Consider the following 17,423-nt stretch of genomic DNA (forward strand, 5'->3'; position numbering starts at 1 on the left):
CTTTAGAAGTATTACTACCCTTGGATAAAATTGTTGTGTCTAAAAAAGGTACAGAGAACAAAATGAACCCTTTATGTCCCATCCCTCTCTCAGCCTCCTTCACCTCCATCCATCCCCTGTGTCTCAGGCCTCATAAATGGGGATTTATTAGAAATATCCAACCTGAATTACACATCATTTTCAGGACCTGCTGTCCAGAGCTCTGCAAGGATGCAAAGCAGAGTTTGTTTTTTAAATATTTTTATGGTGAAGGAGGCTGAGTCAGGTATTTAAACAGACTCCCCCATGTCATGCAGCAATGACAGTCCACCAAACGCCAATCTTTCCGAGACCTTTGAAAAGCGCAACTTGCTGCCCTCCTCCTCTCAGCTCCAAGTTGTTGTGGTGGGGGTTTTCTGACCTCCTCATGACATTTCGGAGGTTTTTGGCCGAGGGTGGGACAGGGGCGGGGATGGCGGCGGCCGCTCCCCTCAGGCCCCTCACAGCTTTTCCCGCCCTTTTCCCCCTGCCCACCGCAGTGGCGGGAAGTGCCTCCTGGACGCTGATTGGGCGACGCGGGGGGTGCGTCAACAGCGGATTGGACATGGGGCTGTCAATCAGCACCAGACCCCGCCCCGGGGCCGCTATAGCAACGGGACGCTGAGGGGAGGGTGGGGCGGCCATGGGGGCCGTGCCAGGGGAGGGGGGACGGGGTCTCTTCAGCGCTGCGAGGACAGGACGGTGAGTGTCTGCCTTTTCTACACGGGGCTCCGGTGGGGCAGAAAAGGAGGTTCGGGAGGGAGCTGCTCGCTCGCTAAACTCCCTGACGGGAGGGCGCAGCCAAGAGGGGGTCGGGCTCTGTCGCAGGGAACAGGGACCGAACAAGCCTCAGGTTGTGCCAGGTGTTTAGACTGGACATCCTGAAAATTCCTTCCCTAAAGGAGTAGTCCAGCCCTCGCCCAGCTGCAGGGCTGGATGGCGTCCCCATCCCTGGAGGGGTTTCGAAGGCCCGCGGATGTGGCACTTGGGGACATTTGGGGACGCCTGGGGTCAGTGGTGGTCCTGGCAGTGCTGGGGATCGGCTGGACTCGGTCAGGGAGGTCTTGTCCAGGATTCTGATTGTAAACCTCTGAAAAGCTCAGAGTCCTGGAGCTTGACAATTAGCAGCTGATTTCACAGGTGAGTATCAGCTTTTAGGGATGACCCTGTTTTTGCAAGGGTCTATTTTTGCAAGGGACTATTTTTGCAAAGGACTATTTTTCCCTTTTTCTCTTCAAAGTTTCATGAGGACCAACACAGCTACAGGTGCTTTACACTGTGTAACTAACCGTGTAATTTTGTGTTGCAGGGTTAATCACCAGAGCTTGATGTGAACTCCAGGCTGCTCCATAAAAACACCCAGCCATGGTAAAATATCTTTGATCCTTCAGAAGTGTTGGCAACACCTTTTTAAGGAGAAGGGTTTATATCCAAAAGGTTCCTTCCCACATCTGCAGGACAGAACTGACCTGCCCAAATTCACTTGGTGTGCAAGTGTAAACCTAATTCTGATTTTTACCTATTTTTTCTTCTTGGCTGCAGGCTGTAAAATTCTGTACATAGCACATAAAGCCTGTGAGCATCTTTAACATTTGGAAAGATCAGCTAGAGGCTGAATTCCTACCAGGAGCCTACAAGTGTTCACAAAACCCCCCAGAAACCCTGGGCAAACAAGGAATGAGATGCCACCCATGGCTGCCCTCTGGCAGTGGGAGCCATTCCCTGGGTGCTGTCCCTGCAGGCCTTGTCCCCAGTCCCTCTGCAGCTCTGCTGGAGCTCCTGCAGGCCCTGCAATGTGCTGGGAGCTCTCCCTGGAGCCTTCCCTGCTCCAGGGGAACATTCCCAGCTCTCTCAGTCTCTCAGCCTGGAGTCCTCTACCCAAAAGTGAGACAGCTAAGACCCAGAACTGAGTGGGTTTGTGGTCGTTTTCTCTCTGCAGGCCAAAGCTAAAAAAGGTGGCAAAGACAAAAAGGGTGGTGACAAAGGCAAGAAGGGTGACAAAGGCAAGAAGGGTGGCAAAGGCAAACGCTCCAAAAAGGGTGCAAAGAAGGAAGTGGTACCAGTGGATCTCTTCAGCGCAGCTGCCATGCTCAACGCTTACTACATCTGTCACAACGCCGCCGCCTTCCTGCAGTTCCGGGGCCACCCCTGGCCTGGCTCTCTCAGAAAGAAGGGGAAAGGGAAGAGAAGGAGGTGAGAACCAAACAGCCTGGTGAAGACTCTGCTGTGATTAAACCTGTCCTGGCCTCGCCAGTGCTCAGCTCATACCCCAGTGTCCCCTGACGTTTTTCTTGCTCCTCCAAAGACACTTTGATTACAGCTCACGCACAGTGACAAGTGGCAGGGGACAAGTGCCATTGTCACTTCACCCTGTGGGTCTGTGTGGGATGGAGTGCTGTGCCTCCAGAGGCAGGGCTGTGCTGGGGATGGATTCACCCACCCGGTGCCAGTCCTTAGGGATGGGAGCCTCAATCCCTGAGACCTGCCTGGGCTCAGGAAGGACTGACAGAGCCAGGGGTGTGGGGAGGGGCTGGGGGAGCTGGGAAGGGGCTGGAGAACCAGGAGGGGCTGAGGGAGCTGGGAAGGGGCTGGAGAACCAGGAGGGGCTGAGGGAGCTGGGAAGGGGCTGGAGAACCAGGAGGGGCTGGGGGAGCTGGGAAGGGTCTGGAGAACCAGGAGGGGCTGGGGGAGCTGGGAAGGGCCTGGAGAACCAGGAGGGGCTGGGGGAGCTGGGAAGGGTCTGGAGAACCAGGAGAGGCTGAGGGAGCTGGGCAGGGGCTGAGCCTGGAGCAGAGGAGGCTCAGGGGCCCTTGTGGCTCTGCACAAGTCCCTGCCAGGAGGGCACAGCCCAGGGAACATGGACAGGAGCAGAGGGAACGGCCTCAGGCTGGGCCAGGCAGCCTCAGGGTGGGCACAGCAGGAATTTCCCCATGGAAAGGGGTCAGGCCTTGGCAGGGGCTGCCCAGGGAGCTTTGGGGTGTCCATCCCTGGAGGTGTCCCAGGAACTCCTCCTGGATGTGACACTCAGAGCTCTGGGCTGGGGACAGGGTGGGCTCAGTCCCAGGTTGGACTGGATGATCCTGGAGGCCAATAAAGGCCTGGAAATCCTGGTGCTGTTTCTCCAGCCTGAAACATTCCCTCTCTAAGGAGGTTTTGACCAGGGAAAATCGTAATTGGTGGCATTGCTGGTCAGCCAGCTGCTGTCATTTGTGGCTTGCTGCAAACTCCACTGGGTTTGTTTCACCCATGTGTGGTATAACCCACCCTAGAAAGCCAAGAGTAAAATTGGTGTTTGGGAAAAATATATATATGTAGGGTTTAATAATTATATATGTGGGGTTTAATAATTATATATGTAGGTAATATATGTAGGGTTTAATTTAGACCAATTTGCTTGCAGAGGAAAACAGCCATGTAGCCATTTTGGCTGTTTCTATCTATAGTAATTTGACAATATGAAAACATAAAAGTAACACTTGAGAAAATGTGATATATTGAAAAAGAGAGGGAAAGGATGAGAGGAGGAGGATCTCACCACCCACAGGTCTTGTGATGAGACTTGGTGGTTGCAATCTCGGTGTCTGTTGGTGGTCACAGACTGGATCCACCAGGGGATGAGGGGAAATCTCGAGGAAGTGCTGGGAGAAATGCACAGAACAAAAAAAGTGGGTTTCTGTTCACTCAGGCTCAGTGGGCAGTCCCTGGAGTGGGGAGTTCACCCTGGATGATGGAATCTCGTGGGTCGTGGGACACTTGGGGACTCTGACACCTTCAAAGATGATGCAGCTGCCTTTGATACCAGCACAGCTCAATCCATTGTGGCTGAGGTGAACACCCTGGGGCTACCTGTGAATGTCCCCATATCCCAGAGCAGGGGAGTCACCCCATGAGTTCCCTTGGGCAGGGACAAAGAGGCAGGGCCCTGTTCAGGGCTGATAAAGGCTCCCTTATCAGTTTGTAGCCTGAGCTGGGCTGTGCTCCTTTGCACATGCTAACTTACCCCCTGAATGTGTGAGCTGGCAGCATCACAGTGTCTGCCAACATCCTCATGGATCCATCCTTCCTCCCAGAGCTGGCATAACCGGACAAAATTAAACATTTGAACTGACAGGTTCAAAATCCATCATTCCAGTTAACAGGGGTGTTTGGGTTGCTCTGGTGGTCACAGATGGACAGCAGCTCCTTTGCAGTTTGCTACAGCGAGCAAAATGATTGATGATTGATTGATTGATGATTTTAGCAATGTCTAATCCACAAGGCACTTCAGTGTCTCACACCACATCCAGAAAATAATCACAGGATGGAAGAGCTCTGAGCTGGAACAGATCACCAAGCCCAACCACCAAGCCAGCACAGTGTTCAGCAGCAGCCCATGTCTCAGGAGGGACAGCAGGCTGCTGGCTTTCCTGTTTCCCTGCCCGTGAGCCTCAGCTGGCCTGCTCTGATGACGCAGGGCTGTGGTTTCCCCTCTGTTCTGTGCACCTCCATCTCCTCCTCAGCCTGCTCTGTGTTCTCACTTCCCCAGCACCCAGCAGGAAGTCTCTGGTCACAGCAGCTCCACTCATCAGCCTGCTAAAGCCAGAGATCTCTTGCAACCTCTGTACTCAGCATCTCCAGCTAAGAAATTAATTAAAACCCAAAAAATTCGATTTTTGTATGATATATTTACCACACAGGCTTTTAGGGACAGATGTTTCTGAGCACTGAAGGAGGAACTGCTCAATGTGGTTGAGGATGGTTGAAAGTGAGCAAGGCCATTTTTACATCTCTGGTAAACTGGAGCTACTATGGTTTCAAAACTCCAAGTTCCAGTATCCAAAATTTGCTAGAATATTTATTAAATAATAACTTTGTTCTCTCTTTAACAAAAAATTCTGATTTCAGCATGATGCCACTGAACTCAGCAGATGGTGAGCAGTGAAGTGCAAAGGACAGACTCTGCTTTCCAGTGCATCTGAAAAGTTGCCATTCACTTCTTTGACAGCAGATGAAAAAACCCTCCCAACAATCCCAAACTGAGCAATGAAACACTTTTCTTTTTTCCCTTCCTTTTACCTCTCAGTTGAATTTTGCATGTAATTCCATTTCCCTGGTGATTAATAAAGACCAAAATACATCTCTAAAGAAAAGTTTGGATTTCAGATGGCTGGATTTGCTTCCAAGTGCTGCAGGCTGTGCCACGAGCTCTGTGCATGTGACAGGGTGACAGTGGCACCTCTTCCTGCTCCATCCCAGCCTGTGAGAGTTTCGGGCTTTTCTGGGGCGCAGGATTGAAGCGGAGTTGAGGATGAATAAATCCTGCTCTGCCCAAATGCACAAAGGTTTGTGAGGGGAATCTGCAAGCTGGAGATGCCCTTTTTATGGCAGGGGGAACTTTGTGGTGTTCTGGCCTTGCAGGGAGTTGAGTTCTTGTAGTGCTGGGGTTTCCTGTGCTCTGCTGCCACTGTTTCCTGCAGGAAGTGGTGTACCAGAGCCCTGCTGTTAAAAACACAGGAGATGTTGGGGTGGGTGGGTGTTTGTGGGTGGGGAGAGGCACAGGCTGCTCTAGGATGGGAGTGGTGGACATAAATATAAATATAAATATAAATATAAATATAAATATAAATATAAAATTTTGCTTTAAACATAAATACAAATATAAATTATAACTATAACAAATATAAATAAACTATAAATATATAATAATATAAATAGAATACATTAATATAATATAATACAATATAATATAATATAATATAATATAATATAATATAATATAATATAATATAATATAATATAATATAATATAATATAATATAATATAATATAATATATATTATATAGTATATGTTATATATTATATAAAATATAAAATATTATATATTATATATTGTATATGTCATATAATATATATGATATAATTTATAATTGTGTATAATATGTATTTTAAAAATAATAGAATGTAAATATTATAGCTTATATTTCTAAATTATGAATATAAGTTATAAATATAAATTATAACTATAAATATAGTTTAATTAAATCTATTATTCACCACATTTGGAATGAGGGTGTTTCAAGCTGTGTGTGAGCAGCTTCCTGTCCTTTCCCTTCCCTCCAGCCAGCATTTCTGGGTTGCCAGGTTTCTCCTTCCCCATTGTTTCACCTGAGGGAAAGCACAGAGGATTTTTGGATGTGTGAGAAAGGCTCGGGAAGGGGCAGGGATCCTTTTGTCCCCGTTCCCATCTGAAGAGCTGCCCTGGCTGTTATTTCCCAGCTCCAGGGAGGATGGAGAGCTGAGGGCTCTTTTCCTCATAAAAGGTATCCCCATAACAAAGAGGCTCCCGTGGAGGATTTTAAAAGAAAAACTTCCTTGCAAGAGGCTTTTTAAATGTTGGCACTAAAAAGTGTGAGCAGAAGGAAATAAAATAAAGTTTTCAGTGGGTTAACTCCTCTCTCCTTCATTTATCTTTCACTATCCTCATCTGGTGCCATTTCAAGCACAAAAACCTCAATTTTACAGTTTTTTATAAGGCTCTGTTTTGCAAACTCTCTGTATATATTTTTAAATGACATAACATAAGCTGGTTTTTTCTCTCTTTTGCTTCTGTAACTGTCATACAAAGGAGCAAAAGGAATGGAATTCTAGAGCTCACAGGAAGGGTTTTTAGCAGGTACCAGAACACCTGCAGGGACTAAAGTGTCCCAGTGTTACATTGGGATGGGTTTGTTACATCCTGGTGAGTTACCCACTCTGTAATCATCCTGTGCTTTTCTGGGGTGTTCAGGGAATTCAGGAGTCCTGCTTCTTGTGGTGTCCCCTTAGAGGAACCTTTTAGGCCCTTCCCACCTCAACAGCCTCAGACCATAAAAGGATCCTGGTAAAAAAACAAGTTTTTCCTTTTCTTTTTTTTTTTCCCCTCTCTTTTTTTGGTTTGTTTGTTTAGGCTCCACATAATTTAGTTTAAAAAATATTTAATTACTTTAAAATAAAATACAGGCCTCCAAAATTGCTGTGTTCCTTTTAGGTTATTGCCATGTGATTTCAGGAGAAACAATCAAAAGGAATGTTTTAATTTAAAGCCTGATACGTTCACAACTAAGCTAAAGTAGACCAAAATCTTCTTTATGCAAAAAAAAAGTGTCAGCATTTGTCCTCGAGCTGTAACTGGGAAAAATGAGGGAAATATTTAATGGAACCCATGGCTGCAGCAGAATTCTGTGCCATGAAAGGAACAATTTTCTCTTGGGTGGAAATTCTTGATGCAAATGTCCAAATGTTCACCTGCATTTACTGCTGAATGTTGGGGGATTTTTAATGGCTGAAAATCCAAGGAGAGGCCAAGTGCTCCCACAGTCCTGCAGGAAATGTCAGCAGGGAGAAAGCACACAGGTAACTGAAGAAAACAAAAATGCTTAAAGCTGTTTAGTACAAGCCAAAAATTACATTGAACTTCAGAATTTATATTCTTTGTCTCAGGATGATTCAAGTAGGTCATGCAAATCTTGGGGGCACTTTTCCCACATAATTTAATAGAAAGTTTGCTCTGTGAAGGATGGAGATAATCAGCCTGGAATCAGTTTTCTGTGCAGACTGAGATGTGAAATCAGAAATTACACCACTGATGTTTGAGTTAAAATTATTCAGTGAAGCAATTAAATCACAATAATTATTTCAATTGGTTTTCCTGGAGTTTTCTCAGAGCTGACATGGCCAACACACCTGAAAGGGGCTTTAAATGTGAATTATCTCACCCTGCTTTGCACAGCTGTGGGTGCTGAGCTGCTCATGCTGGGATCTCCTAGGGATAAAAAGGAGATGGGAAACAGGCAGGTGAATTGTGGCCACTTCCAAAAAACTCTGCTGTCTCTTTGTCACATTTGTGGCAAAATGCTCATTCCTTAAATTACGGTATTCCTGAAAAAAATTAATTTGCTTTTTAAGACTTTTTAAATTTCAGTCTGAAGAAGAAGGTTTGTAGAATAAGTTTGCCCTCATGATTGGATGGATTGCTCCCACAGTGCAGGACGTGGCACTGTGTGTGCTGAAGGCTTGGTGACAACAGTGACAACAGCTTGGATCACCCAGGGGACAGCAGGAATGACCTGGCTCCTTTGGTGTTTACACAAAACCTGCTCTGGGACACTTCCTATGGGTTTCTTAGGGCAGCTCAAAATGGTGCAGAGCAGGACGGACCTTGCTGGAGCTGTAACATTTCTGTCTGGAGGGAATTCCTGCTCTGTGAGGTTTGTTTGTGGTGGCTCTGTGAATTTCCCATTCTGGGTCTGAGGTACCTGTAACATTTCTGTCTGGGGGGAATTCCTGCTCTGTGAATTTCCCAAATTGGGTTTGAGGCATCCCTCACTAGGGATGCCTGGGGAAGAGCAACTGGGAGCACTTTCCTTGTATAAAAGGGAATTATTTCCAGAAGAAAAGGGCAGGGCCTGCTGAGGTTGATGATTTCCTGTCTGTGGGGTTTGATTGGGTTGTCAGCTGATTTTCTCAAGCCACCAAAGCAGGGAACACCCCAATCTTCTGCTGGGTTGTACTGGAGCTTTCCAAGCTCTTGGTCTTACTCCAGTTGTAACTATTGAGTTTGACATGGGGTCCAACCCCTCTCAATGACCTGAGATGGGTCCTGGAAAGCTTCTGTCACCTGTTTTGGCTTCTGAGATGGTTCATCAGGAAGAACTTCGTGAAATTAGGTACAATATTGGAGGGAGTACCTCATAATTATAGCTTGCCCTTTGGAAACTGTCCCAGCAGAGTTTTCAGGTGTTTTTGCATGGCTCTGTTTTGCAAACTTCCTGTATATTTTGACAGTTTATATATATATGACAGTTTTCTTCTTAGAAATCTGCCCACTTTTATCAACTCCTCATCCTTTTCCACTGCCTTCCTCACGTGCTTTGCAGAGTTTCTGTTCCCACCACCACAAAAGCAGACAGCAGAGTAGGAAACACCTCCAGCTCTTACACTGGCAGCTCAAATTTTGTTTTTCTGCCCTAGAACCACAGCTGGGGTCTCTAAAATGCTGAAAAGTTCTCTTCTAGAAGCTTCTTCAGGAGAGGAGATGGAAGGAGGTGTGTGTGGGCTTCACACTGGTGACCTCCTGGGAGTGCCTCTGGTGATCTCCCCAGTGTCCCTTGGTGTGTCCCAGGCTGCTGCAGCACTCAGGTGGCTCCAGGGCTGTTCCAACTCCATGGAATTCGTGTGGCAGAGCTCTGCTAATGCTGAGCTCACCTGAACCCACTGATCTTCCACGAAGTGAGTGTTGTTAAATCCCTTTTCTCTTAACATCCTTCCTTTCGTCCCTTTAGGGTAACAAAGCACCCTGCTGCCACCCTTTAATATTGTAACACATTTCAAACCTGTAATTCTTGTTGCTTTCCTCCCTTCCCCACACTGCTGCCCTTCCATCAGCACAAGGTGACAATTAACACCTCCAGCCCACAGTTTTCCTTCCCAAACCTCAATGTCTGCATCGATGCTGGGACTAATCTTGATTAACACAGGGAGAGCAGCTCAGGATTGGATTCCTCTGATTAAACGTGTGCAGGGCTTTACAGCAGGCTCTGGCTGCATTGTTTAGGCACAAATTTAGCTATAAATTTGCCATTTATAAGATTTTGCTGAGAAAGCAAATTAAAATTTAGCGTGGCTGCAGAAATGTGAGTTGCTCACGGGGGAAATCACGGCTTAGCCCTCAGGAATTTGGGCTAAAGGCCGCAGAAAGGGGTGAGAGAACTGGAAGAACTCTATGAGGGGTAAAACTGTGTGGGATACTCAGTGTCTGAAGGGAAAGCAGGCAGCCTGTGCCTCTGGGGCACCTCAGAGGCCAAGCCTGCAGTGCCTGCGAGCGGCAGTGGGGCAGAGCTGGGGAATTCTCTTTGAGTTTATCTCTCCTGCCCAGGGGGAGCTAAATAAATATTCTTTTTTTAAAATAAGTTTGCTGCTTTTTTTTTTTTTTTTTTTTGGTCATATTTTTGGTGAGAAAATCCACTTTAAAATGCGAATTCCTGGCTTTTAAAATAGACATTTTGAAAGAAACTGTTCAAAGTAGTTTTGGTGGCTTTTTTTTTTTTTTTTTTTTTTGCTATTCTTTGTGCTCAAATAATATTTAAAATACATTTTTCTTTCCTTGTTTTGGCGGGAAAATCCATTTTAAAATGGAAATTGTGGGGAAAAGCCAGTTCAAAATGGAAATGTTTCTCTTTTTTTCCTTCTTTTTTTTCCCTTTTAAATTTTTTTAATGCAGTTTAAAACAGGGTTTTTTTGTTGTGGTTTTTTTTTTTTTTTTTTGTCTTTTAAAACTTGGTTTTGTTTTTCGTATTTTTTCTAAGATACAGTACAAAAGGAAAATTATCAGGTGCTCCAGCAGAGCAACTGGAGAAAAAAACAATTGGAAAAAAAATCCTTGCTGGTGTGTGGGGATGGGAAGACACCGCCTTCCTGCCAGCAAGTTCCCACCTCATTTCTCCCTTCTTCAGCCTGATCTTTGTCTCCCCATTGATTGTACATGAGATGCTTGGAGATCCTTCCCACCCAAACCATTCTGTGGTGAACTTGACCCAAGTACATCCACATTTATATAGATATTTGAAAATAAGAAGTGAAAAGAAGCTGAAATATCTGAGGAGTGCCTGCGGAAGAGAAGACCTTTAAAGATCTAAACTGGAGAGAGGGAATATTCAGCTGAAAGAGCAGAAAAGTGCATTTGAGAGCCCTGCCAGGTGCTGGGAGATGCTGCAGGAATCCCAAATTCCCCCAGGAGCAGCTGTCCAGAACAATTCCAGATTTTGGGGACTACAGTCACTACCAGAAGGATGGTTCCACTACAGGAACCAGCCCCACACTCACCCTTGGTTTTGGCTGGCTCCAGAGAAGCTGTGGAAAGCAGAGCCTGCCCAAGGCTGGGCTCAAAACACTGAAACACCAAAATTCTCCCTGGATGTGGGGAAAAACATCCTGACTATGCAAAGAGAGCTCAGAGCACATTGCTGAACAATCCCTGCTGCAAGGACACACTTTAATGTGGGGAATGGATTCGTAGCTTTTAAACCACCTCTCATTCCTCCCATCTGTGGGTCAAGGAAAAGGTAATGTCCAACACTTTAAGGAAAGCAGTGGATGCCGTTTTCTTTTCAATCTGGAAAAGAGGGAGAGAAGAAAAAAAGCCAAGGAGCTGCAGCTGTGTTCTCTCCCCTCCCATCTATATTGTAAATGGTTGAAAAATGCTGTTTGTGGTCTCCGAGTCAAGTAATATTTTCACTTTTTTCAGGTTGTCCCAGAGGTTGTGGACTCCACATCCCTGGAAGTGTCCAAAGCCAGGCTGGAGGAATTGGGGATAATGGGAAGTGTCTCTGCCCATGGCAGGGGATGGAGGTGGATGATCCCTAAATTCCCTTCCACAATTCTGTGATTTTCCTGTGATTTTCTCCCTTCCCAGACCCAGGAATGGAGACATTTAAACCTTTCCCCTCGGTTGTTCCTCCCCAGGTTTTCCCTGAACACTGAATTTGGCATGTCCTGAACACCTCCAGCACTCACATGGCTGCCTTCCTTCTGCAGCCACACTTGCATTCCCAGTTAAGTTTTTCCCAACTTTTTCCTGTGGGATTATGGCCCAGCACAACCTGGAATTCCAGAGATCCTGGGCAGGTGTGTGCTGGTGCTCAGGTTTCCAAAGAGAAAGGGCTGGTTTGTTCCCACTGGGAAATGATGCCTGTCCAGATAATTTCCAGTCATCCCACATGGACATCCATGCTGTTCACTTGCTCCTGAGTGCCCTCTGCTCTTCCCAGAGGTAGGAAAAAATAATAAAAAAATTAAAAAAAAAAAAAAAGAAAAAAAAAAAGAGGAAATTTCCCTTTTCTACTGTATCTTAGAGAAAGTATTTTTTTAAATTCTGGTTTAAACTGTATTTTTTTCCACCAAAAAAAAATAAGCGAAACATTTCCATTTTTAACTGGCTTCTCCCCACAATTTCCACTTTAAAAAGGATTTTCCCGACAGAACAAGGAAAGAAAAATCAATTTAAAATTTTTTTTTCCCCACAAAAAAAGAGACCACACGTGCCAGCACTCAGCAGGTACACACTCAGGGATTTTGGGCACTTTGACAATCCCATGTGTGGATGAGCCCATTCCAAAGGCATCAGCAACACCTTGCAAATGTGCACTGGATGGGACATCCCCACCCAGCCCGCTGGCCGAGGCAGGAGCAGCTGCACCTGCAGCATTCCCCAGCCAGCTCCAAAACCTCAAACAATGTCAATTGTCACATCCTGCCCCTGGGCATTTCCCTGCTGCCTCACCTAAACCTGCCTTTCTCCAGGACCTTCCTCCTGCAGGGATCCCAGATTCCATAGAATCTCTACCTATATATCCACCTGTAGATATAGAAAATAAATATATGAATTATAATATTATATATGACCATATATCTATATAACCATATACATGTAACTATATATACATATATGTAACCATATATATAAAATTATATATACATTTATATACATATACATATATGTGTGTGTGTATGCATATATATATACACACACATGTATACATATATATGTATGTATACATATATATATGTGTGTGTGTGTATGTATGTATATATATATACACATATATATATATTATATATACAGGGTGACTAATTTAAATCCCAAGGAATTATTTGATCCACCAGAGCATGGAATAGACACAAATTGTCTCTAAATGAAGGGACATCCCTAAAAATATTTTGCTTTCCAGGTCCCTCTTAAACAACTCCTGTGAACTCTTCTCATGCCGGTCCCCGTTGTGATTTCCATGCCATTCCTAATGAAAAAAAAAAAATCCATTAGCTTCAAGGAATTAGGTACCAAGTTCCACCTCAAAAGTAAAAAACCTCATGGATTTACACCCATTTTTATTATTTCCCTCAGCTCCTTTCCCCTCTGTGTTTCTAATCCTTTATTTTTCAATTCCCTAACGCATGGAATTGTTTACATTGGTTTTTAGTATTATTAAGTCCCACTAAAAGTCCAGATGAATTGCAAGTTCCACAGAAAAGGGAAACAATTTGTATTTTTAACTGGGTTTTTCCACAGAAAATGGGGGGAAATAAATTTTAGAATGGATTTTCCACAAAAATGGAAAAAGGAGTAGATTTTAAATATTGTGATTCTCCCACAAAAAAAAGGGTGAAATTTCCCTTTGTACTGTATCTTAAACAAAAATAAAAATATAATAGTTTTAAACTGTATTTTTTCCCACCAAAAAAAGAAGGGAAACATTTTGATTTTGAACTACCTTTTTCCCACAATTTCCACTTTAAAGTGGATTTTTCCGCCAAAACAATGAAAGAAAAATCCATTCTAAAGATGATTTTTTTCACAAAAAACTCCAAAATACACCTCCCCACACACAAAAAACGCACTAATTTTTTTTTTAATGTCTGTTTTAAAAGGCATTTTCCAGGAATTTACATTTTAAACTGGATTTTCCCGCCAAAAATATGGGGGGAAAAAGATCTATTTTAAATTGATTTTTCCGCAACTCCCATTTTAAACTGGATTTTCCCACCAAAAATATGGGGGAAATAATCAGTTTTAAACTGATTTTTCTGCAACTCCCGTTTTAAACTGGATTTGTCCACCAAAAACATGACCGAAAAAAAAAAAAGTATTTTAAACGGATTTTTTCGCAACTCTCATTTTTAAACTGGATTTTCTCACCAAAAATATGAAAAAACCCTATTTTAAACTGATTTTTCCGCAACTTCCACTTACACTGGACTTTCCCACTATACATATGTCCAAATAAATCTATTCCAAGCGCTTTTCGCTGCATTTCCACGCCAAACTCGGTTTCAGCAGCGCTCCCGCCCTGCCGCGTCCCTCAGCGCCCCTGAGGCGGGAACGGCCGCGACCTCCCCAAGATGGCGGCGGCCCCCCGCGACCCCCGCGCGTCCCCCCCGCCCTCCCCAACATGGCGCCGACCTCCCGCCCATGGCCGCCCCCGCCGCCCTCGCCCTCCCCAAGATGGCGGCGGCGCGGCGCTATGACGCCATACGTCCCGCTCCCCCCCTCTCGCTGTCCCCGGCCTCCTCCGCCGCCGCCGCCGCCGCCGGTCCCCGCCTCCCGCGCTCGCCACCGCGGCGGCCGAGGGCGACTCGCGCCGCCGCCCCGCTCGCCCCCCGCCCGCCGCCCGCCCTCCGCCCGCCGCGGCCCCGCGGCGCGGGCCCGCCGCAGCGCAGCCGCTCTGAGGTGAGCGTCCTACCGCGCAATCTCCTCCAGCCCCGGCGCAGCCGCACCAACGCGGGGCCCCCGCCGCCCGCACCCGCTCCCCCGGCGGCCGCGACCGCCCGGCCGCGCCGGGCCCGCGGGGCGGCCCCGGGGCCGGGGCAGCGCGGGGGGGCCGGGACGGGCGGCGCGGGCGGCGGCCACGGGAGCCGGGGCCGGGGGGCGGCGGGTGCGGGGCGGCCTCGGAGCCCCGGCCCGGGCTGAGCCGGGCCCGGCCGGCCGGGGAAGTTGGGCCGCGGCCGCAGACATTGGCGGGGCTTTTGCTTCGCCCTTTTCCCTGCTGTTCTCGGAGCCCCTTCGTGCCTGCTTTTGGCCCTCACCGCCTTTCTTTTTTTTAACCCATTATCCCTCCTTTTTTTCCTCCCTTCACCCTCCCCCATTTTTTTCTTCACTCTCCCATTTTTTTCTTCACTCCCCCTTTTTTGCCTTCACCCACTTTTTTTGCATTCACTCACTTTTTTGCTTTCACCCTCATTTTTTAACTCTTCACCTCCTCTTTTTTTCTTTTAACCCCCCCTTTTTTTTTCTTTCACCCCCTCTTTTTTTTCCCTTCACACCTCCATTTTTTTCCTTTTACCCCCATTTTTCCCTTCATCTCGCCTTTCCCCCCATAATCAATTAATTTGTAAAAAGCCTCAGAGGTAAATGAGTCCAGCCTTGATAAAGTTTCTCTTCATGCCCCCTTTTTTTTCCTCCTTTCATCTTCGTTTTTTTTTTCCCTTCACCTCCTATTTTTTGCCCCAGAATCACAGAACCAATTAAGTTGGAAAAGACCTCTGAGCTCATTGATGAAGTTCCCCTTCATTCTCCTTTCCCCCCCCCCCCCATTTTTTTCCTGTCATCCCTCTTTTTTCCCCTTTTACCCCCTTTTCCCCCTCCCCTTTATTTTTCTTTACATTTTGCACATGTAGAATTTTCCCTGCTCTGTACAGGAGGTTGGGAGCGAGTTGAAACGTGTTAATCTCTCACCTCCCCTCCATTTAATGTACCCAAAAACGGGCTGCGAATTGCCTGTAAAAAAGGGGTGTAACTGGCTGTGTATTAAAATACCCAAAAAAGGGCTCTAAAACATCTGGCTCAGCACAGACCTGGCTGTGACTGAGGTGCTCAGGCCCTTTTTAGTGTAAATAATAATTAGGGACAGAAATAATTCAGCTCAAGACTCTTCCTGCATTTGAGGTTACCAAGTGTAAGCTTTCTTTCAGCTGTAGATGATTTTTGTTGTGTGGGGAGATGTTTTCTCTGTTCAAGTTTGGGTTCTCTGCTTTATGTTTTTATTATTTTTTCCTCCTTCACTGGACTGTTATTTCCCGAATTTGGGATTTTTTCATCCCTTAGGCTGTTGTGGTTTTGTTTCTAAGCCTTGCTGGTCTCTGAGCACGGTTTTAGACCCTCTTCCCACATCCTGAGAGGATTCCCAGTGTGAACTCATCCCTTCTTTTCCTTCATCCACATCACAATTGCTCCTTTCCAAATCCTCTCACAGTGAACTTTCATTTCCCAAATAATGAGGAAATAGGTGAGAGAATTGTTCATGTTTTTTATTGAAATTTTTGTGCTCATGGTAAAACTGGGAGCAATGATTTTTTTTTTTTTTTAGGCTGTTGAGGGTGAAAGTGATGATGATGATGGTACTTGTGGGAAGCTGAGGATTGTTACAACTGAATTTTCCCAGGTTTTAACCTTGCCCATGCATCCCTGGAAATGTCTAAGGCTGGGTTGGAGCAGCTGGGATGGTGGGAAAGCAGGATGGGATTTATGGTCCCTCCAACCCAAACCATTCCATGGTTCCACCAAATATCACGGTGCAGTGTTCATTTAAGCCCTCTCATCTTCCTCTGTAGTTTCTGGGTGTGTTTGGTGTTTTGCAGAGTGTCTCAGCTGGTTTTTATGGAGTTTTGTGGCATCCTGGTTGTTTTCCGTGGGCCTCCCATCATTTCTGCGAGGTTTTGTGATGAGCTCTTGTGCACAGGCCATAAACACAGCAAGGCGGGAGCCCTCAGCCTCATCTCCTGTGGGTTTTGTGCAGCTCTTGGAATATTTTAGGATCTAGGCAATGTGTGGTCTGACAGAGGTGATTTGGCCACTCCATTCCAGAAGTTAAATGAAACCATCCTGGAAAACCCAGTGAGCGTTGTTGGTGTGGATGGGAGGTTGCACTCTGTGCTGCTCCATCAGGAAAATGGGAAATTTGGGGGATTAAGCTCAGGGAAATGGTGGAGTCGCCATCCCTGGGATTGTCCAGTTTGGCACCTGAGGCTGAGGTTTGGTGGTGAGCACGTCAGGGTTGAGTTGATGGTTGAACTCAGTGCTCTCCGAGGGCTTTCCCAGCTTCAGTCCATGATTCCATGGAAAGGCCTCTTTGCTCCTGAGGGAACTTGGCCACTGTAGGGTTGGTCCTGCCATTAATTTCCTGCCATTAATTGGGTTTTCCCCTGCCATGAATTGTGTGGAATTCCCTGCACAGCAGCCCCAGCCTGGTCAGCTGCTCTGATGTCTGCCTGCAGCCCACGGGCGTCTTGGTGTGAGGGATTCTTCCCATGCTGGGATTTCATCACTTTTCTGTCTCTCAGGAGCCTGGATCACCTCTTTTCAGCCTTAAACTGGGAAATTTAACTTCTGGCAAGCTCAGGCCTGGAATATTTCAGCCCTGCAGGGGAAACCAAGGAACCCCAAGAGAGAGGAGGAGCCCAGACTGGGAGCACTGGGACCACTCCTGGTGTCCATCTCCCTTCCAGGCTGGTCATGTCCAACTTCTGCCACGTGCATGCACAAACCCTGGAATATTTCCATTGCTTTTCCAAAGGAGGGAGGTTTCCATGCAGTTTCTCTCTCCTGAAGGGTTTGGGAATTATTATTTTTTTATGCATTACCTTTGTCTGCTGTGGGAAATTGTCTTCCAGGAAGGCAGCAGGGCACAGTGAACTCTGCTGTGCTCCTGAATCCCTTTTACCAAGAAAATTTAATCCACTCTTTTCTACATAAGAACATTTTGTGCTGTCAGGAGGAGTGGTGGGGTTGTGTTGATGATTTTCAGTGCAGGGAGTTCTGTGAAATTCAGCCTTGGACTTTATCTTCCTTAGGCTGCTTCTGAAGTTGGTCTGTGGGAAAAAAGCACACAGTTCAGAT

The 17,423-nt window shown here is 46.2% G+C and overlaps 2 protein-coding genes and 1 long non-coding RNA gene across 5 annotated transcripts in view; 2 read left to right on the top strand and 1 right to left on the bottom strand.

Annotated features, from left to right (window-relative positions):
• The first annotated feature begins 658 nt into the window (after window positions 1-658).
• On the top strand, window positions 659-5,147 carry SMKR1 (small lysine rich protein 1). Its single transcript, XM_063153614.1, has 4 exons — window positions 659-720; window positions 1,328-1,386; window positions 1,958-2,211; window positions 4,903-5,147. The coding sequence occupies exons 2-4, from the start codon at window positions 1,384-1,386 to the stop codon at window positions 4,937-4,939; spliced, it is 294 nt and encodes a 97-aa protein (XP_063009684.1). The 5' UTR covers window positions 659-720; window positions 1,328-1,383; the 3' UTR covers window positions 4,940-5,147.
• Window positions 5,148-5,153: 6 nt separating this feature from the next.
• LOC134416973 (uncharacterized) lies at window positions 5,154-12,398 on the bottom strand. 2 transcript variants are annotated; one of them, XR_010027477.1, is made up of 4 exons: window positions 12,315-12,382; window positions 7,753-7,799; window positions 6,053-6,163; window positions 5,154-5,496 (listed from the first exon to the last, which is right to left on the bottom strand). It is a non-coding gene; the product is annotated as an uncharacterized LOC134416973 (long non-coding RNA). The 2 variants fall into 2 exon arrangements; XR_010027478.1 differs by lacking the exon at window positions 7,753-7,799 and having other exon boundaries at window positions 12,315-12,398.
• A 1,809-nt stretch (window positions 12,399-14,207) lies between these two features.
• Window positions 14,208-17,423, top strand: part of NRF1 (nuclear respiratory factor 1) — a 58,425-nt gene continuing 55,209 nt past the window's right edge. Inside the window, exon 1 of one of the 2 annotated variants that reach the window (XM_063153612.1) lies at window positions 14,208-14,258. The gene's annotated coding sequence lies outside the window, so the exon portion shown is untranslated. Of the gene's footprint in view, window positions 14,259-14,530; window positions 15,814-17,423 lie in introns of those variants that run through there. The other variant, XM_063153611.1, reaches the window with a different exon arrangement.

This window comes from Melospiza melodia, chromosome 4 (assembly GCF_035770615.1).
Source record: "Melospiza melodia melodia isolate bMelMel2 chromosome 4, bMelMel2.pri, whole genome shotgun sequence".
NCBI classification, from domain to species: domain Eukaryota; kingdom Metazoa; phylum Chordata; class Aves; order Passeriformes; family Passerellidae; genus Melospiza; species Melospiza melodia.